The 24,466-nt window shown below is 42.7% G+C and overlaps 14 protein-coding genes across 14 annotated transcripts; 8 read left to right on the top strand and 6 right to left on the bottom strand.

Annotated features, from left to right (window-relative positions):
- Nucleotides 1–892: 892 nt before the first annotated feature.
- Nucleotides 893–1,780, top strand: PHALS_03207 (3-oxoacyl-(acyl-carrier-protein) reductase; the record flags this gene model as incomplete). Its single annotated transcript, XM_024717482.1, has 1 exon — nucleotides 893–1,780. One exon carries the CDS (start codon nucleotides 893–895, stop codon nucleotides 1,778–1,780), a length of 888 nt encoding a protein of 295 aa, XP_024582976.1.
- Nucleotides 1,781–1,830: 50 nt separating this feature from the next.
- Nucleotides 1,831–3,087, bottom strand: PHALS_03206 (serine protease v8; the record flags this gene model as incomplete). Its single annotated transcript, XM_024717481.1, has 1 exon — nucleotides 1,831–3,087. The coding sequence occupies one exon, from the start codon at nucleotides 3,085–3,087 to the stop codon at nucleotides 1,831–1,833; it is 1,257 nt and encodes a 418-aa protein (XP_024582975.1).
- Nucleotides 3,088–6,078: 2,991 nt separating this feature from the next.
- On the top strand, nucleotides 6,079–7,593 carry PHALS_14911 (uncharacterized protein). Its single transcript, XM_024717480.2, has one exon. The coding sequence runs from the start codon at nucleotides 6,277–6,279 to the stop codon at nucleotides 6,796–6,798; it is 522 nt and encodes a 173-aa protein (XP_024582974.1). The 5' UTR covers nucleotides 6,079–6,276; the 3' UTR covers nucleotides 6,799–7,593.
- Nucleotides 7,594–7,873: 280 nt separating this feature from the next.
- PHALS_03205 (Armadillo-type fold) lies at nucleotides 7,874–8,869 on the top strand (the record flags this gene model as incomplete). Its single annotated transcript, XM_024717478.1, has 1 exon — nucleotides 7,874–8,869. One exon carries the CDS (start codon nucleotides 7,874–7,876, stop codon nucleotides 8,867–8,869), a length of 996 nt encoding a protein of 331 aa, XP_024582973.1.
- A 55-nt stretch (nucleotides 8,870–8,924) lies between these two features.
- Nucleotides 8,925–10,275, top strand: PHALS_03204 (Uncharacterized conserved protein; the record flags this gene model as incomplete). Its single annotated transcript, XM_024717477.1, has 4 exons — nucleotides 8,925–9,025; nucleotides 9,085–9,271; nucleotides 9,337–10,103; nucleotides 10,173–10,275. 4 exons carry the CDS (start codon nucleotides 8,925–8,927, stop codon nucleotides 10,273–10,275), a joined length of 1,158 nt encoding a protein of 385 aa, XP_024582972.1.
- Nucleotides 10,276–10,430: 155 nt separating this feature from the next.
- Nucleotides 10,431–11,750, top strand: PHALS_03203 (tkl protein kinase; the record flags this gene model as incomplete). Its single annotated transcript, XM_024717476.1, has 8 exons — nucleotides 10,431–10,577; nucleotides 10,629–10,690; nucleotides 10,763–10,916; nucleotides 10,988–11,046; nucleotides 11,104–11,175; nucleotides 11,240–11,351; nucleotides 11,409–11,522; nucleotides 11,592–11,750. 8 exons carry the CDS (start codon nucleotides 10,431–10,433, stop codon nucleotides 11,748–11,750), a joined length of 879 nt encoding a protein of 292 aa, XP_024582971.1.
- Nucleotides 11,751–11,765: 15 nt separating this feature from the next.
- On the bottom strand, nucleotides 11,766–12,178 carry PHALS_03202 (Apc13p; the record flags this gene model as incomplete). Its single annotated transcript, XM_024717475.1, has 4 exons — nucleotides 11,766–11,848; nucleotides 11,906–11,962; nucleotides 12,022–12,109; nucleotides 12,176–12,178. 4 exons carry the CDS (start codon nucleotides 12,176–12,178, stop codon nucleotides 11,766–11,768), a joined length of 231 nt encoding a protein of 76 aa, XP_024582970.1.
- A 150-nt stretch (nucleotides 12,179–12,328) lies between these two features.
- Nucleotides 12,329–12,778, top strand: PHALS_03201 (rna 2-tpt1 family protein; the record flags this gene model as incomplete). The annotated part of the gene is made up of 4 exons (XM_024717474.1): nucleotides 12,329–12,343; nucleotides 12,424–12,466; nucleotides 12,551–12,717; nucleotides 12,776–12,778. 4 exons carry the CDS (start codon nucleotides 12,329–12,331, stop codon nucleotides 12,776–12,778), a joined length of 228 nt encoding a protein of 75 aa, XP_024582969.1.
- A 192-nt stretch (nucleotides 12,779–12,970) lies between these two features.
- PHALS_03200 (uncharacterized protein) lies at nucleotides 12,971–13,519 on the bottom strand (the record flags this gene model as incomplete). Its single annotated transcript, XM_024717473.1, has 1 exon — nucleotides 12,971–13,519. The coding sequence occupies one exon, from the start codon at nucleotides 13,517–13,519 to the stop codon at nucleotides 12,971–12,973; it is 549 nt and encodes a 182-aa protein (XP_024582968.1).
- A 702-nt stretch (nucleotides 13,520–14,221) lies between these two features.
- On the top strand, nucleotides 14,222–18,068 carry PHALS_03199 (cmgc mapk protein kinase; the record flags this gene model as incomplete). The annotated part of the gene is made up of 2 exons (XM_024717472.1): nucleotides 14,222–14,485; nucleotides 14,547–18,068. 2 exons carry the CDS (start codon nucleotides 14,222–14,224, stop codon nucleotides 18,066–18,068), a joined length of 3,786 nt encoding a protein of 1,261 aa, XP_024582967.1.
- A 173-nt stretch (nucleotides 18,069–18,241) lies between these two features.
- On the bottom strand, nucleotides 18,242–19,936 carry PHALS_03198 (metalloprotease family m20 m25 m40; the record flags this gene model as incomplete). The annotated part of the gene is made up of 7 exons (XM_024717471.1): nucleotides 18,242–18,407; nucleotides 18,485–18,547; nucleotides 18,607–18,791; nucleotides 18,854–18,914; nucleotides 18,980–19,406; nucleotides 19,468–19,798; nucleotides 19,862–19,936. The coding sequence occupies 7 exons, from the start codon at nucleotides 19,934–19,936 to the stop codon at nucleotides 18,242–18,244; spliced, it is 1,308 nt and encodes a 435-aa protein (XP_024582966.1).
- Nucleotides 19,937–21,713: 1,777 nt separating this feature from the next.
- On the bottom strand, nucleotides 21,714–22,469 carry PHALS_03197 (uncharacterized protein; the record flags this gene model as incomplete). Its single annotated transcript, XM_024717470.1, has 1 exon — nucleotides 21,714–22,469. The coding sequence occupies one exon, from the start codon at nucleotides 22,467–22,469 to the stop codon at nucleotides 21,714–21,716; it is 756 nt and encodes a 251-aa protein (XP_024582965.1).
- A 997-nt stretch (nucleotides 22,470–23,466) lies between these two features.
- PHALS_03196 (uncharacterized protein) lies at nucleotides 23,467–24,050 on the bottom strand (the record flags this gene model as incomplete). Its single annotated transcript, XM_024717469.1, has 2 exons — nucleotides 23,467–23,599; nucleotides 23,659–24,050. The coding sequence occupies 2 exons, from the start codon at nucleotides 24,048–24,050 to the stop codon at nucleotides 23,467–23,469; spliced, it is 525 nt and encodes a 174-aa protein (XP_024582964.1).
- A 35-nt stretch (nucleotides 24,051–24,085) lies between these two features.
- Nucleotides 24,086–24,394, top strand: PHALS_03195 (uncharacterized protein; the record flags this gene model as incomplete). Its single annotated transcript, XM_024717467.1, has 1 exon — nucleotides 24,086–24,394. The coding sequence occupies one exon, from the start codon at nucleotides 24,086–24,088 to the stop codon at nucleotides 24,392–24,394; it is 309 nt and encodes a 102-aa protein (XP_024582963.1).
- Between the last annotated feature and the right edge of the window lie 72 nt (nucleotides 24,395–24,466).

Genomic DNA, 24,466 nt, shown 5'->3' with positions numbered 1-24,466 from the left:
CGCCGTCCACTTTGCACAGATGAAGCTTAGGTTGGGTTGATGCATTTCTGTAAGGAGCGGAAATCAGAGCCGTGACGCTTCTATGTAAGTTTCGTTCAGCCGTAAAAATTTGTATAATTGTATAGTCCAAGCTAGCCGATCCACGTTTTCAAGAAATATGTGCTGCGTCAAAATACATACTCTGCGTAATGGACTGATAGTGAAGAGGTCATATCGTCTTGACTGAATGAGTTTGGAAAACAAAGTTCACGTTCTGGACGATGACGAGGTCAAGACGTACTGAGAGGTCTCTTGGACATTGCGAAGGACTGCAATTAATAGATTCAACTTAACTTGTTAAAACAGTTTTCTGGTGCATGAGTATCGTATCGCTATGTCATCAATAGTTTACTACGATTTAGTTTAGCATATTGAAAGAACATTGCTAGAAAAGATTCCCGACAATCACCAGAGAATACACCCACTGACTTGCCTTCACAGAGTTGGAGACTTGTACTTTATCGAAGTTTGAGGTCCACGGATCTTCCATCAAATCTAAAAAAAGTGGTCTTGGATTTGTGAAGAAGATACTGCTCACGCCAGAGTTGGACAGACTTCCTGTCCTTAATTATGTCACAATCAACAAATCCCTTCTTAATGAAGCTGACTATCCTATCACCTGGAAAACCCTCAAATTCATAAAGCAGCAGCCAAAGACGCAAGGAAGATAAACGTAGATTCTCGCTAAGAGTTCTCGAGTTCGCACGTATACCAGATGGGACAGTTGTACCACCACATCTCAGAAATCAACCGAAACAGCAATTTGACGATGCAATTAAGTGCTCTCCATTAATCTCTTCAAAGCTCACTATCTACGAGTTTCGGTGTGTGGAAGGCATTTTGCAATCTCATCATGACCGATTTTCCCAAAGTGTGGCTTGTGACTGCTTGCTCGTCCGGTTTCGACAAGGAGATTGTCCTTGCGGCGCTTGCACGTGGAGATCATGTCATTGCGACTGCTCGAGATCCGACCAAACTTCATGATGTCATAGCGCAAGGTGCTTTTCCCCTTGCTTTGGATGTCACAGCGAGTGAAACGGAGCTTTCGAAAGTAATTGACAAGGCTTTAAGTATCTACGGCACTATCGATATTCTCGTCAACAATGCAGCATTTCTACTTGGCGGTGCAATTGAAGAGTGCACAGAAGAAGAAGCTTATAGTCAGTTTAACACGAATGTTTTTGGAGTGATGCGGATGCTGCGTGCTGTGCTGCCACATATGCGCGAAAAGCGATCGGGAGTGATTGCGAACATCGGTTCGGCAAGTGGCTGGTTCGGTCTTAAAGGAATGGGTGTGTATGGCTCCACCAAGTTTGCTTTGGCTGGATTGACGCTGGCTCTGCAAGCAGAACTCGAGCCTTTTGGCATTGACGTTACCATCATTGAGCCAGGATCATTTCGCACTGCCATGTTGGGAAAAGGATTTGTAGCTATGAAAACCTCTATTCCAGATTATCTTCCGCTTACGAAACCTATGCACGCCCGCATTAAAAACGTGAGTTTGAAAATCCCAGAAGCTATGCAGCCTGGTGACCCAGCCAAGGGGGCGCAAGTCATTGTCGAGATGCTTACGAAAAGCGGACGCTGTTTAAACAAGACTATCCCACGTCGTTTGCTGCTGGGTAAAGACGCTGTCGCAATTGGAAAGAAAGTCTTGGTCGAGAGTATTCACGAATTTGATGAGTGGGCTGAAATCGCAGCCTCGACAGACTTCGATGATAATGTCTGTGCTAATTTGTAACTACCAAAATTTTGCTAAATAGTGAGTCTATTGAATCTAAGGTAAATTGTCTAAGATGTTTTAGTAGTTTTGTTATGCCCCGCGACGGCACACTTCGGCAGCAATTTTTTTTTAATCAGGTCTTTGATAATTAACGGAGCAGGAATTCCACCATTCAAACAGCCTCCACAATGGTGCAACGCAATGACATCATTGTCTTTTTTCGCAATAATCGGCGAGCCTGATGTACCTTCTTGAGTATCAATGTAGTAGCCGATATCATCTTTGCGGCATTTTGTCACAGTTAGCGACTCGACACGACCGGGTTGGCCATTATAAAGCCACGATATACGCTTACCAAAGCCTAATGGATGATGTGGAATGTAAATACTTTCATTCATCTTTGCTTTTGAGCCACGAAATTGCAGAAATCCAGTCTTATTGTACAGTCTTAAGAAATCTGCATTCGTATCGTTAATGCCAAGTCGGACAAGTGCATAATCCAAATCTTCCGACACTGCTACAAGTGTCGTGCCTGCCACATCAACAGGTCCGGGACATCCACCACGAGTTTCACAACTCTCTTTGATACTACAGGTCGAAGATTCAGCCAAAAATTCAACTTTGGTATTAAGCGCATCTTGACTATTGCTGATACAATGCTCGTTCGTGATTAAGTGTCCCTCGCAGCCTATTAACCAACCAGTACAATAAGCAATTTGCATGCCATTCTCTTTGATGATTGATAAACGAGCTACAGATCGGGCTTTAGCCAACATAGTTGCTCCTTCTTCCTTTTTATCAGAAACAATGGCACAAGCAGCCTCAACTGATTCATCGGAACCGCATACACTCTCGTCGTTGTCATTGCCAATTGACTTTGTCCCATCAGATGCTCGTTTTAGAGTCATTTCAAGCTCCACGTGAGCATCTGCCACTAGTTTGAACGGAAAATAAAGTAGCTCGCTTACTGTAAATCCTCTGCATGATGTCGAATTGATAGAAGTTGTAGCTTTTACAAGCTCGAGCACAATGCCAGTTCCAACAATTCCAGTCGAGAAGAATTTGCCTGTCGCGTTCTTTCCCGACAAAGCTGCAATGGGTGTTAATGTTTTTGTGGCATCAGATGCTCGCAATATCAGCACATCTTCTTCGGGAAGATTAAAGTACGAGAATTTTACCATGTAAATACCCTTTCCGAGTCCAGGATCTAATTCCAGACGGTAGGAAGGCTCTGTATCGGTTGCTCTGGGTAAAGCCGAGTAGTCAGAAAATTGGCAACCCGCTCCAACAAGAAGTCCCACTAGCTGACGCGTAGTTTCCGTCATGACGTTCACAATTGCAAATGCACTAAGTATCATAACAAAAAGCCACTGCATATTCATACAAATTGATCCAGCGTGATGTGAAAAAGGCAAGTTGGAAAGTGTCGAGACGTAACGCCATCTATAAGCAGAGTTTCTAAAGTGTGATTGAAGGAAAGCTTGTCCTGGTTCGTGATGGACTAGAAAGTTATATACATATTATGCTTCTGTATCAGTGTTCCGAATCTGTCTATCCAAGTCAATCTTGAAAATCCTCAATATTTGCAAAAAAACGACGCCAGTAGATATCGTTCCTAAGAAACAGAATTTTTTGATTGAAACCATCGACAATATACTTCTAACGGGTATTGGACTGACATTAACAGAGCTACATATCTGAAAGCAGTAATAACAATACAAGCTGCAATAATAGGAAATTTCGACGGAGACAGAATGCGGTGTCTCATATTGGGGCAAAAAGCACGACAGTATGTCATGGCCACAACGCGGTGACAGACGACCCAGTATTCGTGATGCACCGGATTGGGTAGTATGTTGATTTGTTCCCTGAGTGAAATAATATGTCGCACGGCAAGACCCTTATCAAGGTAACAGTAACGCGATTGGCCCTTTCTTGTGCGAAGTACTGAGCGAATATCATCAGAAGAATGCATTTTTTCCACCGTTGCGCCGATTGCTTCAGAACGACTAGCAATAATTGTGCATGCTTATAGTAAGCTAAATGTAGCCACAGCTATGGCGCAAACACCGATTCCTAAAAAAGAATGTTATGCGGAACAGCATGGTCGGGTTCGCTATGCTTAGTGCTCGTGACCCAGTCGGTGGATGTGATCAACTGCACATTAGGTACAGCCATTCCCTCTCTTTGCGGTGAGTTCTCCAAGCAGGATCCTCTGGGTGTGGCTGGCCATGTCATAAGAAATTTCTTTGCATCGGCGACCTATCGACGCAGCTGCCCAGACCGCATTCTGGTTATGCACAAGCATATTTCGACTACTGAATCGTCCATAGCTGAGCTCAAGGATTCCGTTTGAACAATTATTGTCAATGTAAAGATTTTTTTTTGGCGTCGACGAAATTTCTGCTTCATTCAGAAGCGTGGACTGCGGACAGATCCCGCGAAGATAAATGTCATTGCAGAATAACCTGCTTCGTGGTTCAAACACCATTGCCTTGGCCTGGACAAGTACTCAAGTGTAAATCATGCCGACATGGCCTCACCAAAAGATGATAAACTGTTGGGATAGCGGCAAGAGTGTCCTTCGAGGCTGTGAAGAAAGCCTCGAGCGTGCCCAACTTCGAGCTCATCTAAAGCCAGATCGGCCATTTTATGTCGTTTGTGACGTTTAGTCTATGCAGCAGGTTATAGTTTCCTCTAAGCTGCTGTCGATAGGCATGAGCGTGTATAGTGTTTGTGTCTTGCCTTGTAAGAGCCACTTGCGATATGAGTTGCTGCAACTGCTCTCATCGAGAACCTTATTGATGACGACCTAGAGACCTGAAGGTTGTGGGCCATGCGAATGTGCCTTTCTTAGTAGCGCGTTGAGCCATATAAGGGTATGACTGGAATTAACTATAGGTAAGTGTACGCCCAGAAGAGGGCGCTCTGTGAAGTGCAAGAAGGAGAAACTTCAGGTGCAGTGTGCTTGTTGAGCACTTTACAGCTTGGTGTGGGCACTATTGTGCACGTACATATCACAAGACTTAGAAGCACTAAAGTGAGGTGTCAGTGAAAGAGTGGTCGTGGGGTATGTGTGCTGTTCATGCAATACATAAATTCTTCTATTGAACACAAAAGTTTAAATATACATTATTATTTTAATCATAATTTCAAAATGCGTAACTCAAAATTAAAGTGCATCTACTTTGCCACTTCGTCTAGAATGAATCCAGTCTCAACAAATACCATTAATAATAAAACGCTATGCTCCGCATAGCTTGAAGCTTGCAGTCAACGCATTCCACGGACCTCATCTTTCCAGAGCAGTTTATGTCATGATGCCTCATCAAACATTACCAGACGTAGGGTCGGAGGGCATTTGTGTACAGTGTACGTACACTGCAATATAGTATGTACCCGTCACAATTTTCGATGGCAAGTCCTGAATCTGTAAAACTTGTATTCAGTATTGAATCTTATATGAGCCTATACGTCCAGACTGATTCAACGTCTTGAAACATTATACTGAGATATTTATGTCACTTTTCTGAACTTCCTACTCATCTCAAGATAAGAAGTAGATGACTTTTCTGCCCTAGTTTTTGAAGTGCGTTAAGGGTTTTTGAAACAGAAATTTATATAGTATACCTGATCTCAGCTCATTGTACCTACCACTTGTTGTGATTGAATCGCCGCAGACGTTTGCCATTGAACTGCAGCTCTTTATCTCGTTGACCGGATCGATCTATTGTTCGTGAATTGCATCAACATAGACAATATGTCGTCCTTAATAATCAGCTCTTTTGTATACAACACCTAGTTATCTCTGAAGTTCGCTCAATACTTTAAAGGACGATTTTTGGAGCTTTATGATGCATAGACTGTACTTGTGTTTATCAAGTAAACGAAGTGGTAATCGATTGATGTCAAAGAAAAGGGTTTCTTACGGTGTGTAGATGTCAATGTACGTGTACATCCTTTGTTTTTACTTACAGCAAAGTAGTTTGGCATCGTTAGGACGAAGATAACGAAACATCGATAAATTTTTAATTTCGATATTTTTTTTTCCAACAAATCAATCATGCTAATCCAGAAAAAAGTCGTTAGTATTAGGTTTGCACGGAATCTCAGACTAGTCCTGTGATTTTAGTTTCATTCAAACTATGCAAAGAAACCTCATGTTCATTATAATTTTGTCACATGCTTTGCCGACTTCAAAGCATGCTATGTTCTTCACATTTCACTTGTAGTACCCTCTTCATTGTCCAGTTGAGCGATACTGTATCTTTACTCTCTGGCTCAACCTGCCCTACCCAGAGCTAACCACATGTTTGAGATCATGAAAGCCGTTAAGTTTGGACAAAGTGGTTGTAAATAAATGTGCGGTGGTTGTAAGAGCTCACGAAAGTAAGACTAGCGTGTTGTTTCCCGTAAATTGAAAACGATTGCATGCGTATTTCAAGTATTAGGAAGCGTCATCGGTGTTGATTGGCAATTCTTTGATAAGCCTTTTATGATCAGATGGTGACCAGATGATGTTGTGTCGCGATTTCTCTTGCTCGGATCTGTATATATCTCCTCACATTCATAAACTTTCATCGGTCGGAGGCAAATTAAGTTCGATGCGAAAAGGCCTCGTGCTGGGTATTATCGCAGTCGTCGGAGTCTTTATCGCTGTCGTGGATGTCATAACCGCTAAGAATTTCGCTCCTGCCAACAAAATGCCGATCGACTCAGCCCATTCGGTGCGCATGCTCCCCTCAGGTCTCCACAAAAATTCTCCTAAAGCAGAAGAACGTGCCATCGCGATAAATAATCATGATAATGACAGTTTGGCTGAAGAACGAAGCCAATCGCCGTCGATTCTAAAAAACATCGTTTTCTTTTTCTTCTACCTATTTGGAGCCACTCCGATGAATTTCCATCGAATACCAATTCTTGGTTCGACAGGACTAAATAAAAGTTTTAGGAATTGGTATTTCTACCAGGCCACACAGCTAGTCAAGAATAAATTGAAGGGGGTTTTCAAAAAGCTAATTCGCTTCAAAAAGTAAGGCAAGAATTGCGTCGTTTGAATAGATTTTTTTCTCTCGTATGTGTGCATTGTCGCATCTATCCACAATACTCATATGCAGGTTGGTTCCTAAGTATCAAGACAAAGGCTATTACACGGCTTGCAGACTGCATTCATACGCAAACTAGCTTTCAAGTCGCCGGATTAATGTTGCTGAAGTCAACAAATGTCTTCAGGTTTTCCGCGATTTTTTCGCCAAAAAGTTTAGCGTATCCATTGTGGGCCATACAAACGCAACAAAAATCTCAGATATCACATACGTCTGAAGTTCGGATATGCTTCAAAAGAAGCTAGTTGATCAAAGCAGCCATCAAGACGAAGGTCCACAATCAAGCTATCGATCTGGTGGTGAAGTGATGTCCTGGACACTAGCGTCATAAATTCGAAGCCACATCAACCTTGTGGCACTCAACTGAAAGTTCAAGACACTACTTTTGTGTTATCGAAACCCGTCGTGTATAATGCCATTGTCTATAGTCTTCTGGATCAGACTATAAATCAGCTCATATGATATCGAAGTGAGCAAGATTCTGAGCAAGACACACTACTGCATTGCATGGCAAGATTTGCATGTCATCATTGTATTGTATTTGCTGTCGCAAATCAACACATGTTGTATGCTTTCATCTGCGTCAAAGTGACTGCATTTAGTGCATCGATCAATGTTTAATTAAACGCGGTATGTCCACTTAAGGTCAAATGATGAACCCAATTGTGAAGTTTCGAGACGTCTGTGCATACACTTCTGCGCTCATGACTTTGTCAGCTATTCAGGTATAGTCTGTCAGTATCAAGAAATAATTTCTTCAGTGACTACTAGCTAGTCCAAATAGCTTTTCACTCTGTGCCACCACCACAATACTCTCTGTCAACTTCTGCAGATCCTTCATGTCGTACACCATACAGCTAAAAAGTCTGGCTTCCATGTGGTGACATCACGCCAGGACTGGCTCAGAAAAACAAGTTTTTTTGACTGAGAAGTATACAGTCTTTGTCGAATTTTTTGGATTATACTTTCTTCGACATTATGTAGACCACACCAACAACTAATTTCGATGTTGGATGCGTACGCCAAGCAACTACATCAGTGTCTGCAGTGGAATCCAATCTATGGTGTAGAAGGAAAGGAGAAACAGAAGTTTGTGGAAGCACTCACAGATATTGCAGCACTTCCTCTTGATAGTGTGAGTATGGAAATTCGCCGCCTACTGATCGTTTTTAGTGTCGAAACTACAGAGAATAACCACCCTTCGTATTTTCACAATCTAATCACAGCACTGAGCGCACGTGACATACAGATTAAGTGCAAAGCTGCAATGGCCGTAGGATCCTTGTGTATTTCCAGGGTAGCAGGCCAACAACTGTTGGATCAATATGGAGAGCAGATGCTCAAGAGCTTAACAAAAATGGCTACAAGAAAGAACCAGTGGGTGCAAGGAGACGCCTTCTACGTTCTTGGATGGATGGTAGTCATTGCTGATGAAGCAATGTTAACGTCTATTTTGCAATTGCTACCTACTGTTGTCAAATATCTACATCGCAATGTGCAGTTGTCATTGGGCACTGAGAATGATGGAGAAGAATCAAGACTGTCAACATCAGCGCTAGCATCGTCTGAAGAGGCTTCAAACTTCAGAGTCTATGCACTTGTACTATTGCTTAATTTCAGTCAGCGGCGTGTTGACGCGTTCGTGGATCATTTAGAGAATGTGCTGCTTATGTTTAAAGACTTGGTCGTCAAGCTTCTCGAACCAATTTCAACTACAGCTGTCGATGATATTAATTCCTCACGATGTCCAAGTTTCTTCGATGCATTTGAGTATGCCGAAGTGCTAAAATTGGTTATCACTTTACTAAGTGTACTAAGTGATCAACTTGAAAGTGCTGCTCCTCAGCTATTAGAGCTTAAAATGCTACCTTCTTTGCTAAAACTAAAGCAAGTGCTTGCTCAGCCAACCACATGTGATCTTGTTGACGATGTGATTCGACAAGATCTAGTTGATAGACTAGAAGTTATTGTCGAAATCTTAGTAAACTGTAGATTACTATAATATTATCATCAAAAATTACATAACTATCGAACTTAACTAATATAATCAATCGTAAATGGACTCACTGATCGTGACGGCTGCCGACTTTGATGAAAACAATTACAAGTTACTGCAGCTAAACCCTGAGATTGAGCATGCGATCACCACTGGCAGCACGTACGGACTTGATGTACAATAACTTATTGCTACCGTAATTGACTAATATTCTATGTTAGAGTGTTTATTGTTGGTGCACCGGATGCTCGAGCAGTATTGTGTACGGAGAGCAAGTCCTTTTACATGAAGAAAGAAGATACGTCGAATTTGCGTCTTCTCACAACTTATACAGATTGGAGTGAGCCTGAGAAATTGACAGAGAAGCGCATTATTCAAGTGCCTGGAGCTGCTCGTTATCATTACACAGTATGCTTTTTGAAAGTTGACAAGCTATCGACTGATCAATAACTTGACTTTCTTGCAATTTATAGCTTGAAGAAAAGGTTCCTGACTTAACAACACTACGATCATTATTGCTAGAAGCTCCGTATGAAAAAGTTAAGCAAGATTTAATCCAAGCAAAACGAGCAAAAGTGAGCAAAATGTATTCAACTCAAGACTTAGTATCGACTTTACAAACCAGCGAGCAAGAGGTGGTAGGAATGTTAATTGAATTGCAAGCATTTGAAGACGCTGGTGCTTGGCGTTTACTTGAACCAAAATATCAGACGCAGATATTTACTGATATGCTCGACGCAATTGTACAACACGACTGGAATGGGTTGAAAGAGCCTGGAATTCCAGTGACGAAATTTCTTAATCTATTAGATGAGCCGCTTATTGCGATTCGTCAATGCTGTCAAGTGTATGGGACAATCAATGTAGTAAATGGAGAGGATTACTGCTTGCTTGATGCTACCAAAATTGCCATGTTTCGAGCAAAGTCGTTGTTTGAAGAACAGAAAGCTGAAGCTCAATTTTTGACGCGAAACCAGAATGTAGCTTTCAATCCACTGGACGCTGGGTGGGAACTTGATACGTTCATGACAAAATGGAAGTTTTTGGTACCCGACAGTGTTACTGTCAATTTAGACATGCTTAGTGGTCTTGTGCTGCTGAAGCCTCAAAAGGCAGGCACACAGACAAGAATCGTATACTTTCCTGAAAATTTGTTGTCTCCTGAACCAAAAAAGCGATTTGAGCAGCTCTTTCAAGCACAAGAAAAGTGGACAATCAAGCAACTGGAACCATACATCAAGTATGGTCTTTATAAGTGTACATGAGCTCGATAATTGAATTAACTTAATGACAATGTTGTTTTTGATAGGTCATTGGTCACTCCAAGTACGACTCAAGCATCACTGCTTCTTAAGCATACACGCTCATCACGTCAAGGCAACTCAACTGAAAAACTATATAGTCGACGATGAAAGGATAAAGAGCAGAGGTTGTGCTCAACGCCATTTATTCTCTTGTATTTTACAGTCTTGTGGTAATGTTTGCTCAAAATAAACTAGTCCGTTGAGGAAATGTTACATGGATATACTATGTTTGAAACGTCGGCTTCTTTGACTCAAGGAATACGATGGACAGCGACGACATCAACAGTGCTCCGTGCTGGGAATGTATTGACTTTAAGGAGCTTACCATATGCGAGGTTATTGGTGGAGGTGGCGTCGCTTTAGTGCATCGTGGAATCTACCACAACAACTCAGTTGCTTTAAAAATACTCGTACGGATGTGTGGTAGCTAATACTGTAAGTGTGAACTAATCATATGTTAGTTTGATCCGCGTGTGGATGACGTACTAAAGCAAGAATTTATGGATGAACTGCTTGTTATGAGGTGTGTTTAAATCTGAAATCTATCTCTACTTGCTTTGATCTGATTAAGGACTCGTGAAAACGATTGGTTTAGCAAATTGAAACATCCGAACGTTGTCAACTTGATCGGAGCATGTTTAGAGCCGCCCAAACTCTGTATGGTGATGGAATTATGTGACTTCTCACTTCATCATTTGCTTCATGGAACCAACACGTATCTAAGCTCGCAACAAATGACCCGAATTGCTGTGAGTGTAATCAGAAAGGATAATTGACCTGATGGTTTCCATTGAATGACTCATTGAAACTTGATCTTCAGAGCGATATTGCGAACGGTATGCGATATTTACACTCAAGAAAGCCTGCAGTTATTCATCGGTGCGTTATACTTCTTTGTAATTACGGAAAAATACTTGATGTTTTGTGGATGCTTAGTGATCTTAAGAGTGCAAATGTTCTGCTGGATTTCAAAGGGGTAATGAAGTTGTGTGACTTTGGTCTCGTTCGGTTAGCTGCTTACTTTCTAGTGCTTGCGTATAAACTAATCGCAGTGTATTGCCGTTGAATGTAGGACAAAATGTACAAATGCTGGAACACCTAGCTATATGCCTCCAGAGCTTTTAATGGGTCAATCATTTTCCAAATCAGTGGATGTCTATATGTTTGGCATACTTTTGTATGAGGTGAGTGCGTCAAATATCTGTAAGACAGGCATTTTCTTATTGCTCTTTCGATGGTAGATTTTCAGTCGTGACATTCCATTTCGAGGATATGACATCGTAGACATCAAGCGACATGTTATAGCTGGTGAGCGCTTTCGAGTTCCGACTTTAGATTGCCCGCGTGAATGTCAAGTAAGTGATATAAAGCTATCTCATCGACAACACTTTGTAGCCTTGTTAAGTGTGTTTATTGTCTTACAGGACTTAATGAAGCGATGTTGGGATGGCGAGCCAAATTGTCGACCTACGTTTGAGGAAGTTTATGAAATCTTGCAGAACGTTTCATTCTCTCGATCATTTAAAGCCTCTCAAAATGTCCTTGAAGGAGATGCACTTGATTTTCTACTTAATGCAAAGTAATATAAAGTCATTGAGTCAAGCCATATTCACCCATTCATCTAAGCCCAGATCATTCCAGCGATCTTTTTTCTCCTCCGCAGTCCACATTGATGGCTCTCCTGCATCCTCTTTACATTAATAATGTAATCTCATGAAACATTGATTAAGCGACTAACCAGTAGGACTTTCGCTGCCATTCAAATCGACATCAAGAGCAAGTGGTATCTCAATTTCTGGAATGTTAGAGTTTTTAGCTTATTCCATGTTACATATGTCATTAAAGACACCATACCATCGTCCGACAACGTATCTTTGATCCAGTCGTCGTCCACGATATCCAAAAAGAGCTTGCGCAAGAATTGAATTGGTAGCTTACTATCCTTTTCATTCACAATGCTCGTTCATCATCAGCTACTCTCGTACATACATCTTAACATACAACGCACCATTTTATTTATGTGGTAAATAGAAATTAAAATAAATTCTTGAGAAATAGATACAAACTCAACTTGTTATGCAGCGTAATTATCGAGCTCAATCTCGACCTTCTGGACGAAGGGATGATCCACCTGAGGTGCGATTGTCAAAGGCATTGGCTTATGCATTGCGTCATGGTGCTCAGAAGCTTCACTTGAACATGAGACCGTCAGGGTATGTATCATTAACCGAATTGTTGTCACTTCCACTATTCCAGTCCTTCACGGAACAACAAGTGGAAGATGTTGTACGTACGAACGGTAAGAAACGATTTGCAATCACAACAGACGAGTCTGGAACCGTGAAATTCATTCGTGCTAATCAAGGACACACACTCCAATTAGTGCAGGACAAAGATCTCTTGACTCCGATCGAAGATCCATATGCCGTACAAAAGTGTGTTCATGGAACGTATCTTAAGAACTGGGAGAGCATTTGGAATTTGGGGTTGTGTAAAATGCAGAGAAATCACATTCACTTTGCTGAGAACGAAGTCGTTGATGATCAAGTTGTGAGTGGAATGAGGTCGAATTGTAATTTGTTAGTGTACATTGACTTTTCGAAAGCAGTGATCGATGGAATTAAGTTCTACAAGTCCAGCAACAATGTACTGTTAAGTCCTGGGATGGGTGAAACGGGATGTATTAGTCGACAATATTTTCTGAAAGTTATAAAGAGAGATGGTACGGTCGTTTACGAAAGAAAACAAGATGAAATCTAAATCAACTCAGTACTTTTCACGTCTTTATTTGTTCGCCGAATCTCTAAACGTGCAATAAAAAATTCGATTCAATTGCTTCATAATTGTCCGCTTGCTTTGCTTCAGACAAGAGAGGCTGAGCTTCCTCACTATCACCAACGCAAACATTGTTTTGGTAGTTATTAGCGATCTCAATCTCAACATTATCGTTCCTTTCAAGATTCAAATCAGAAAAGGAAGTCGCTGTGAACGCAACCTCTTCCTTCCTTTGTACTTCAGAAAGTGGTGAAGGATGTGCGCGAACGACTAAAAGCAGCGACACAGTTACCAAACACACAGGAATAGCAAATAACCAATTAAACACTTCTGGATGTCGCGCCATCTCAGCCAATGCAAAGTTTGCATCTGTTAACGAACGAGAGACTTCATCTATCGTTCCTTTCAGACTTTCGGCATGAATCTCGTTGCTATGAGTCTGTGTTTGTGCTTTTTCATTTGATAATAGAGTCGAGTCGATAGCGATACAAGTTGTTGGATCGACACACAGATAGCAGCCCATTTGAAGTGCCCAGACTCCATTGTTGCCACACTGATAGTTGGTAGGTAGAAACATTGAGCACATCAGAGGCCCATTATCGTCACATATTGTGACACGTTCAGCAATTCCTAGGGAAGTAGTTATCCATACAACGAAAAGACTTGACCTTAGCATTAAAGTTGACAATTCCATTCGAGAAATGATAAAGTCAAGACCTGAATTCGTTAGTTTGCTTATGAAGGGACGCAAGAAAGATTGTCGTTGTTACAGAGAATGGAGTAAACGCTACAATATGCATGTCAGTACTTTGTCGAACTTAAAAACAGAACCCAAGAAACTGGCGTAGCAATTGGCTCAACAAAGTGTCTGTTCGAAAAACAAATAGAGCCATTCGTCGAGTTCGGCAATATTCCTGAAAAAATCGAAGTACTACGTTGTAGCTTGTGCTGTTCCTCCCATCTAACCCAATAATCCCTTCGTAACACTTGTTTGCTCGTATCAAAGCTCGAATCGGATCCTACTTTTCGCAGTTGGTTTCACGTTATTTCGGTCTCGTTCTCATTTGGAACTGAGCTGAATATAACGCGATGTAGGTGATTCAATGCTCGTACAGCGAAAGCATCATCGCATGCATCATGAAAGATGCTAGCGGTCAGAAAACACTAAAATTGGCCTTAAAACATAATAAGTCGCAACGTCTGCATCGTCCCACAACATCATTTGAGTGGGTTTAGCAAAGTTTGGTTCTTGTCTTTAGTTGTCTACTCTTACATAAAGATGGGGAGAGATGACAGGAACGTACCGGTGGTCAATGATCACGGATTCATTATAAACGGCTGTAGCTTTAACGTCGATCCCAAGTATCATCCAATTGATGCTATTGGTCATGGATCATACGGTGTTGTATGTTCTGTTCGCAATACCGAGACGAATGAAAAGCTAGCGATTAAAAAAATCACACCGATGGCTGGTGATGAATGGGATGCTACGCACACTCTTCGAGAAATTCGTCTTATGCGTTGTCTTGGCGCGCATGAAAATGTGTGTACTCTCCCGTTTTGGATGATTGTACGCTAATGTTCTAATTGTGTGTTGTATTCAGATCATTTCATTGAAAGACTTGAGCATGTGCAAGGATAAAGATGAATTATACATGATGATGGAGTTGGCGGATACGGACTTGCATCGTTTAATTCAGAGCTCGTGTCCTTTGACAGAAGGGCATATTCGAGTTATCATGTATCAGGTTCTTTCAGGCGTTAAAGCTATGCACGATAATGGCGTTCTTCATCGTGACTTAAAACCAGGCAATCTATTACTGAACAAAGATTGTGAACTCAAGATTACGGACTTTGGTCTTGCTCGCATGATGCCAAAAAATGGATCACAACAACTTGCAAGCGACGAAGTGTCGATGATGACTGAGTACGTAGTTACGAGATGGTATCGACCACCAGAACTTATGCTAGCACCCAATGGTTCTTACGACGGAGCCATTGATATGTGGTCAGTTGGTTGTATTCTTGGCGAATTAGTATCACGCCGACCTTTGTTTCCAGGTACAGACTTTATGGATCAATTAACGCGTGTATTTCAAGTCCTACCAGTCCCGGAACCTGAAGATCGTGGATATGTAATTGAAAAAGATGCACTTAAGTTTCTTTCGTCGCTTCCTGTTCCACTTTCGGGTGCATTGGAAACGAAATTGGGTGACAAAATCAGTGCTCACGCTTTAGATCTTCTTCGTCAATTATTGTGCTTTAATCCAAAAGAACGCATTTCAGCAACCAATGCATTGATTCATCCGTTTTTCAAAGGAGTTCAAGACGAATGGGGAGAAATTGCGTCTCTGAATTTACCGCATTCACTTGAATTTGCTTTTGATACGCAGTCACTTCCACTCACAACATTACGTGAATATATTTGTGATGAAGTCCGATCGTTTAATCCTTGCCTAACCAAACAGCAATTTGAAGATCATGGAAAGGAACTTCAGCCTGAAAAAGTGGAGCAATCGGTCACAAAAAGCAATAATGAATCACCTTTTGTTCTGGAGTATGACTGTCGTTCTGGTTCAGGCTTTAGTCTGAAAGGTTGTGATTTTAATGTTCCATCAAAATACCATCCACTGCAAGTATTGGGTGAAGGTTCGTATGGTATCGTGTGTGCTGCGACGGATTCTGAGACAAAACTGAACGTTGCGATCAAGAAAATTACACCGATGGCTGGAGATGAATGGGATGCAAAGCATACTTTGCGTGAAATTCGTTTGATGCGATACTTTGGCAAACATCCAAATATTGCATCGCTACAGAATTTAAGCACTTGTATGGAGAAAGATGAACTTTATTTGATGATGGAGTTAGTAGATACCGATCTGCACCGTTTAATACAGAGCAAAACAAAGCTCGAAGACGCTCATATTGCTGCAATCATGTACCAACTTCTTTCTGGTGCTCATACATTGCATGAGAATGGTGTATTACATCGAGATCTTAAGCCCGGAAATATTCTTGTGAGCAAACATTGTGATGTGAAAATCACAGATTTTGGCTTATCGCGGTATGTACCTCACAGCACACGATCAAGTGAGCAAGATGGTGGGTTTTCTCGTCGTAAAGTCGAAAAAACACAAGCGCTTATGACTGAGTACGTCGTGACGCGTTGGTATCGACCACCTGAAATTATGCTTGCACCTACTGGCGTCTATAACGAAGCAGTGGATATGTGGTCCATTGGCTGCATTTTTGGTGAATTGCTTAATCGTCGACCGCTATTTCCAGGAACGGATTTTTTGGATCAACTTTCACGAGTCTTTAGCGTCGTGCCCGTGCCTTCTCGTGATCAACGTGGCTATGATGTTGAAGGTGATGCGTTAGCATATCTAGAGAGTTTACCACCTTGCTCACCGTCAGCATTTGCTAAAACTTTTCGAAAAGCATCACCTGATGCTATTGACTTACTTAGACAACTGCTATGCGTCAATCCAGCACAACGGATCTCGGCAAAGCAGGCACTGACCCATTCATACTTTAAGACTATTCGGACACAACTGGGTGAACCTCCTGTTTATCGTGTGGATAAAACGTTTGACTTTGAGTTTGATTCGCATGATTTTCCACTTGCTCACTTAAAATCTTTGATTCAAACCGAAGTGCATTTAATTCAAAAGTATGGCTTAGCTTCACCACTTGCTGTGTCGGAAGATGAAGCAACATTCAATGTCGGAGTTCATGTGGTAAAAGGGAATGAAAACAGTCAAGAGCAAGAAATGGATGATTCTGTCAGGAAAGAATCGGTGGAGAAGCTTGAAAAGACAGCGAGTTTTGGACCTGAAGACGATGTCGAGAGTCGCGTGATTGAAGTGAAAGATTCTTCGAGTTCAGAGACACAAGGAGTGAAGACAGCGTCTATTACTAGACATCAGGAGGAGATAGAAACGAAAAAAGCAATGGTTGAAGTAGAAAAGCAGAATGAAAAGCTAGAGATGGACAAGTGTATGACGTCGTCAAGTACCGACGTCATGTACTCTCGTAGGTCTGTTGTTGATAAAGCTGTCACGAGCTCGTTGATCCGCCCGAAAAGTGCCTTATCATCTCGCAGTGCGAGCCGATCTACAACAGCAAGAACAGTGAGTTCTGGTCTCGACCGCGATATCGAAGACGACGACGACGTCAGATCTATTGCAAGCAGTATTAGCAATAATCGACAATATCATAACAATAACGGGCTAGATGCTACTGATTTAAAGGGTCGATGGGGTCATTTACGCTCAGGCGCCACGGCGTCCACTGCGTCGTCGTCGCGTCTTCATCGTATGATTCCTCACCATGGCACATCGACGACATATATTTCATCCACTCGTGACCGTCTCGTGAAGACTGCACCACTAGCTACTTCTCGAATCTCAAGAAATAGCAATAATCAACAACATGCACGAGGAAGTGAGTTGACTGATCGCACATCAAGCAAAACTGAATCTGTGCGTCGACCAGAAGGTGTAAGCTCAACTTTGGCTGCTGCTACTGCTTCATCGCTGCGTCGACAATCTGGAGCATCGAAAAGTACGCACACAACATTAGCTGCACTACCTGATGGCTGGATACGTCGTATTCATTCGAAGAATGGACGTGAATATTATTATGACACGAACAATAAAGTAGCATCATGGAAAATGCCAGTCAAAGTTTCTTTAGACAATATGTTTTGTGGGGCTTCAAATCCTCCCTCGATCTCATCCGCTCGAGGTGCGCCCAGTTTATCAGTTTCCACATCTTCTTCACCGTCCAGTGCACAAACTCCAGAGTCATTCACGAGTCGAAGTTCGTTACTATCAAGTCGACGATCAAATGCGAGTTCAACTAGTAACTTACCAAAGGAATGGGCACGTCGGTCGGATCCAAAAACCGGTCGTTTGTTCTACGTCAATCTGGTCACGAATCGCTCATATGCCAAGTTGCCATCTTCGGTTACAGCTGCAATGTTAAATCTTGGTCGTCAAATAATTACCAATAGACGCGTCGCTGCTGAAGCTATGCATCGAAAGAAGCCGACGATTGGTCACAGTCCACAATTTACACAAATGTCTTGGCAGCGAAAGCGGGTTCCTGCTACTGACGAGTAATTGAGGACAAGATTCGGCATCATGTGCTTCACGAAAGTCGGTGGTATGGAATTTTAAAGACCAGAGATCAAAATAAAAGTGGGTATTTATGTACCTTTACAAGATCAGATACGATAGTCTCACTTAAGTTGTCATCCATTCGGTTTGAGCATATAACATTTGTATCAATGCTTTTAGACAGCATCAACGTTGGCGATGGTGAGGGCTAGAATCCTCATGGCATTCTTCATGTCGCTCAACAAGCAATATTCATTGTCACCATGATAGACTGAGCTCTTGCCAAAGCCAACCAGTGTGAGGTCAAAGCCACCACGCTGCATATCACGAACTAGAGGCAGGCTAGACACGAGAACATATTAAGTGCATAAGCTATTAATATCAAGAATATTGATTTTTACAAGGTCAAAGAACTGCACCTTCCACTGATTGAAAAAGGTTTCGCTTGTCCAAGAACCTCATTGATCGCAGCATGCAGAGCCCTGTTCCAAACAAGTATACACGTGAGATACACAATAAATTTCGTTTCGTTCTGACGCACTTATATCCAATTGAATCCAACGAGCAGGCAATGCCTTCGTAGTAATTCTTGTCAAATACCAGCTCTACTATGCCCTTGCACCTTTCACTTTCAAGCGTATACATGGAAACTGGTCCGCGCTTGCCTTCCAAGGACGAAATGTTCGTATTGAGGTCTTCTACAAAGGCGGTCATCTTGCTCACCATCTGCAAATGATACCAGGACGTTCCAGTAGATATTTCATTGAAACTTGTTAATCAGAACGCACCTCGTTCATCTCGTAAAATGGAGACAAGCGCACGTCACCGGCAATTTTGGTCCAAGGCGGACTAAATTAGTTACGAAAAAAATGTCAGAAACACTTCAATCCTCTCAATTCCTTCTGTGTCTATACATTTGATTCAATCCATTAACTGATGACTCGATTCGCGTTGGTTTCATAGTCGAAGGACACGAGAAATTGTACTCCTTTTCCTTGTCTAACGGTCCAAACTCTTTGTAAAAATACTCTTGGATTTTCGCCATAGCATCCATAGCCAATTCGAGTCCATTGATCCCCAAATTTGGCAATCCACTATGAAATAGCTTGCCTGTTGCTTTAAGCGACCATGTAATTGCTCCAGCTGTCCCAATGCAAGGTTGACTATCAGAGCAATCAATCCAAAACACAGGTCCATTCTTGATAAAATCCAATTTTCCAGATTCCATCAACGTTTCAACTCCAACCCCTTCAATCTCTCCATTTTCTTCAGAGGCAATAAGCACACACACAACTTGTGTCTTGGTTTGTATCGCTTGCTTTGCCAATTCTTTAAACAATACTACAAAACATCCAGTCATGAGAATTCCAAAAGACTCTAATAACGTAACCAACAATCTCACAAGTCAAAAGCGCTACGTGTCCAAGACAATCCGTGGTTCCACGTCCGTATAGTTTATCTCCCTCAACTGTTAAAGTAAAAGGATCTCTCTCCCAACTTTCAGGGTTTGCTGGGACAACATCCAAATGTGCGCCGACAAGCGCCAGTGTCTTGTCAGAAGACGCTGAAGATGGTGCGTACTTGATAATGACATTGCCACGTCCTGGTACAAATTCAACGCGCTCAACATGAAGTGTAGATCCAATAAAAGGTGCCAGCTCTTCCAGGACGAAATCAGAGACGAGGTTTTCAGAAGGCACGAGTCCTAGACTAGGAGCATTTTGAACTTTTTCCTATACAATTTGTAGACCAAACTTTAGAAGCGTAATAAATAACAAAACTATGATGTTTCGTACTGAGACGCTGATGAGCTTGCGCAGAAGCTCCACGTAATCCTCATCCTTGAGCGCGAGAGTTTCGAGAGTCGACATTTCTAGGATTGTCAATATTAAGTATATGTACTTATACAGATATCACAGAATGACCTTTATTTAAACGTCGTTGTGTTGTATTCTAAAAATTTGAGAAAATCTAGAACGGCTGTTTTGGACAAGTGCCAAATACTGCACAGACCAGATGAGAATTGGGTAATTACCCATGAGATGGGTGAGTATCGTACATTTCTCGTTACTCGAGTTAACTCATGGCCTATGAGTGACATGTACTCATAGTGAGGTCCTTATGATTCAAGGGTGAGTACAAAGTACTCGAGTTACTCATACATGTTTTCCGCTGCGGTACTGATGGGATTAGTACTTTTAGAGACGTCTATGAGTACTGCATGAGTAAATTGCTGACTGTCTATGAGTGAGAATTATGAGTAAAATCATGAGTACTTGCATGAGTCTCCAGCCAGCAGCAGTAGTAGGCAGCCGCGCGCGCCCACAAGAAGTATTGTGTAGTCCTTCAAGTCCTTCATCGACTCTTGTATGTTAGCTACTATCCATCACATAAACCAGCAAACTAACCACGCGCCATCACCACTCCTCATCATCAACGTCATTAGTCACAACATCGTAGCCTTAAATGCCCTCGCTCGCTGCTTCTATCTGCAGCAGGTGCGTCATTCCTCCCTCTCCTTCTGTGGCAAGGATTGTTCTTCTTCTTCGCTTCTTCTTCGCTTCTTCGCTTCTTCTTCTTCTATCTTCGCCAACTGACCTTCTTCTAGCCAATTTCTTGTTTGCTGCTTTATTATTTATTTATTGATCGTCGAGATAACCCAACACCACCATGAAGTAGCAGCAGCAGCAGAAGAAGAGAAGACGTAATTAATAGGGTCGGTCATAGCAAGAGGTGGTGTTGAGGTACACATCTATTATCAGCAATTATTCCTATATGATGATCGTGTTGCTTGCTTGTTGCTAACGGAAGAAATAGTCGTAAGGTGAATGTGAAGTAAGAATGGAAAAGTAAGGAAGAAGAAGAAGAACGGTCGAAGAGGATGGAGCACGATGAGTTAGAAGGTCAGTCAGGGCAGACAGTTATTGTTGTTTTCCATCGTTCGTCTCCTTAAAGCCATCATTGACGCAACAAGAAGATGAACATCATGATAATGTTATCCTCTTGCGTTCTCCTATTTATAATACCGACCAAGCGCGGGTGGAAGCTTAGACTCGTGTACAACAGTGATGATCCATCAATACTTTGATCCTCAACAGTGAGCACAAGGTGATAAAATTCTTTCCGAGTAGGACAAGTAGCAGCATATATGTGATCACAATAATCAGCTCTCCTCTTTATTTATAAGCGATGTTGAAAGGTTAGTTGGCTGCTACCGCTACTGCTGGTATTTCATCATGGTAGAGTCAATCATCATCCATGCTACCTGCAGTGAAAAAGTCAAAGTCATTTTCGATATTCTCCGCTGTAAAGATCCGGTCAGCTTTTGCATTATTCTCATCGTCCGCCTCATTCAAGGTTGTTGATCCGGCTGGAGTTGCTGTGGTATAGCGCTTTGGAACAAACTTTGATCTTCCTCCTGCCGCTTGCTGTACCTCCTTGAATATCGAATGAGTGGGATATCATCCCCAAAAAATGTGTTCTCCATTAATGTTTAAGAAAATGATCATCTCAACAACGAAGGTGTCAAGGTTGGTTTTACGTGGATTCAACAGCACACCAGCGATTCCAAAATCACTCTCAATACCCGCAACTGAGCAGGATTTCAAAGATACATCTAGCAACTGCAGCGAGGTGAGGAAATCTGCCCTAGTGTTTCATCCAGGACCCATCCGGCACATTCTGAGGCTCAAAGTCATGCGGCATCACCAGTCCGAGGGTAAACTTCAGAAAGCTTTCTATCTTCTCATCCACTAAAGTCTCCAAAGGAAATCCGACTAAGATATTGCCTGCCACTGAAGCTCTCTTATCAAAGAGGCCCTTAAAGAGGTTTGATGTTGAGACCAAGCTCTCTCTGGGCGCCCACACGTTGCTTGCTGATGATGATGTGCCTCCTGCGTTCTGAATACCAGCGGAAGAGTTCGTACCTCTGCCCCTCCAAAGGTTATCCTTTCGAGGGTTTCCTGCCCCAAACCCTACACCACCTGCGGCCGATAGCTTCGTGGACGCTCTTATTGCCATTGAAAAAATCATGTCCCAAAAAGTTTTCTTCACTGCCTCAACTAGCTTTGTCCGTTGTTGATCCGAGAGTCTTCCTTCGTAAAGGCTGTCCACTACCAACTGAAGAAAATTTAGCTCCGTCAGGTTAGGGATAAGAGCGCAAGCCATTGACAAGACGCAAGAATGTGGCCATTTGGCTTTGTCTTTCTTCGTTGAAGTCTCCGGAAACAGCTCGGGATCGTAGCAGACAAAGAATCGCTTCTTGAAGGCCTTCTCCATCAGCCTCCTGGTCTTCTGCACAATCTCCTGCAGCATATGGTGTTCTACAAAGAATGCGTCCTCCTTGCTCTCACCATTTTCGTCTCTTGAATGTCGCATGACTTGCAAAGGAGCTACGGCTGACATAGTGTTCAGCTGGAGACCAACAAGACCAAGTAGAGCGAGGGCACCACTGGGCTTGCTGCAACCTTGAGTTTCTTGCATCAGCGCTCTCACCGGGGCAATGAGGGAATAGATTTGCCTCAATTCCTCCTTCAAAGACGACATCGGGTTGGAAAGCTTTGGCCTTTCATCATAGTACTTGTCTATCGGATCTCAAAGCTCCAAGAAGCGCTCAATAACTTTGGTGAGGCCTAAGAAACGATGAGGGGCATGGCTGATGACAGCTAAAGATGTGTTCATCAACCCGTCCTGGAGCTCATAACATCGCTGTTTCCCCTGTGGCACCTTGTTCAAGTGCTCGATGACACTAAGCATATTCTGCAGAGTCTCTCGGCACTCTATATTCCCAACCTTGCTTGGATCCAAGTTTGTCCCGTATGGTTCTTGCAGAGCGCAGTTTGACAGACGAGGCACACACCACTCTCAAATAGCTGCCGTTAAAAGCTTTGATAGCAAGCGCCTTATATCACCTCCTCCGTCAGATGTAGACCGAGCAATATCCGAGGGCAAAGGCCGAAATCTGCGAGAACATCTGTGACCCATGAATAAAGGACCTCTGATCACCGGGAGCTCTTGTATTCCACCGAGCCTGGACAGAAGTGCTTTATAACGAGAATGGAAGTTCTCATACGCCATTGAGCATCCACGAAGATGATTCAAATCCCGACATATTTGTCCTTTGAGGTCTTCGAGGTCCAGAGATCCACGTTCAGATTAAATATTGGCAAAGGGCAGCTAGCTTGGATCCTCCTTAGATCGGTCCTGAAGCCCTCTTTCGTAGCGTTTTTACTTCAAAAAACAAATGGTGAAGTCTTTTGCGCGTGGGTAGATGCTTGCCAATAGGTGGCCCACTGCATTTAGCAAAATGCTGAACCTTGTCATCCTCGCAGAAGCCCAAAGGTAGCAGCTTCGTTATAACCAGACGAGTCCATAGCATTTCGTATAAGCGTTCCGGGTCATCTTATAAAAGAGCGGAGGCCTTCGCAGCATTGACCGCCTCTACCTTACGTCGCTTGTTTCCCTCCGTCGTTTTCGTCTTAGTTGAAGAACGTCCATGTGCCGCTTTTAAGTGCTTCATAGCATTGATTGATGAACTACCATTGACCGAAGGCATTGCTTTGCCCGTCGGCATTGCTCGCTTGCCAGGCAATACCACTTGCCAACGTTCGCATCAGATTTCTTTGCAATTCTCACTCCAAGGTCCCAAGCTAGGATCCTCTTAGGAGTTCTCGTCGGTACGGTTGCCATCCTATAGTCCTTCTCTAGATCTTGCGGATTCTCAAATCGTTTGATCGTTTGCTCTATAGTGTTCTTTCTAGCACCAGCGACCGAGCCCTCGTCGACTGTCGTCTCCTCCACATCTCCAGCAAATGCTCTTTTGCTGCCGGTCTGCTGCTGGTGGCCTTTCCGCCTACTTTGATATGAGGTGGTGTTAGTTTCTGCGTCGTGCTTCCTTCGTGTTCCTTTAGTGGTGGCCATGAACTGGCGGTCCTCAATTGTTATTTCCAGTATCAGCAGCGTCTGGAACAAACAGATAATCGACATCATCACCGGCGATACTATCATCTTCTACCACCAATATGGTAGAGCCTTCTACGTTGTTGCCGGAGGAGGATGCAGAGTACTTGTCTCTGTTCCTCTGCCGAAGGCTCTTCGCTGCTGCTGAAGGATCAGATGATGCGAGAAGGTCGGCAACGATATCATCCCCAAGGATGAGAGAAGCGGCCTGTCGTGCCGCCGCAGCTTCCTCATCCTCTTCTGTAATATTCTTATCAAAGATAGTGCTGAAGCTGCTTCATTTAACGACTCCATCTCTTGTTGCCACCACAACGCTCGCTCTCGCTGCTGCTGTAGCTGGTTACCTCGTGATGGTGGTGGTTATGGACTGAGCTTTGTAATGAGGATAGTGATGAGCAGTCGATCGGTAACAAGACGGAGCAAGCCGAAGGAATAGAATAAAG

The sequence above is a fragment of the Plasmopara halstedii genome (assembly GCF_900000015.1).
Source record: "Plasmopara halstedii genome assembly, contig: Scaffold_2103, whole genome shotgun sequence".
Lineage (NCBI taxonomy): Eukaryota > Oomycota > Peronosporomycetes > Peronosporales > Peronosporaceae > Plasmopara > Plasmopara halstedii.
This window is presented reverse-complemented; position numbering and strand designations above follow the sequence as displayed.

What these genes read in the sequence shown, in the direction of transcription:
- PHALS_14911 (XM_024717480.2), top strand. Translation starts at nt 6,277, where the DNA reads ATGATGTTGTGTCGCGATTTCTCTTGCTCGGATCTGTATATATCTCCT.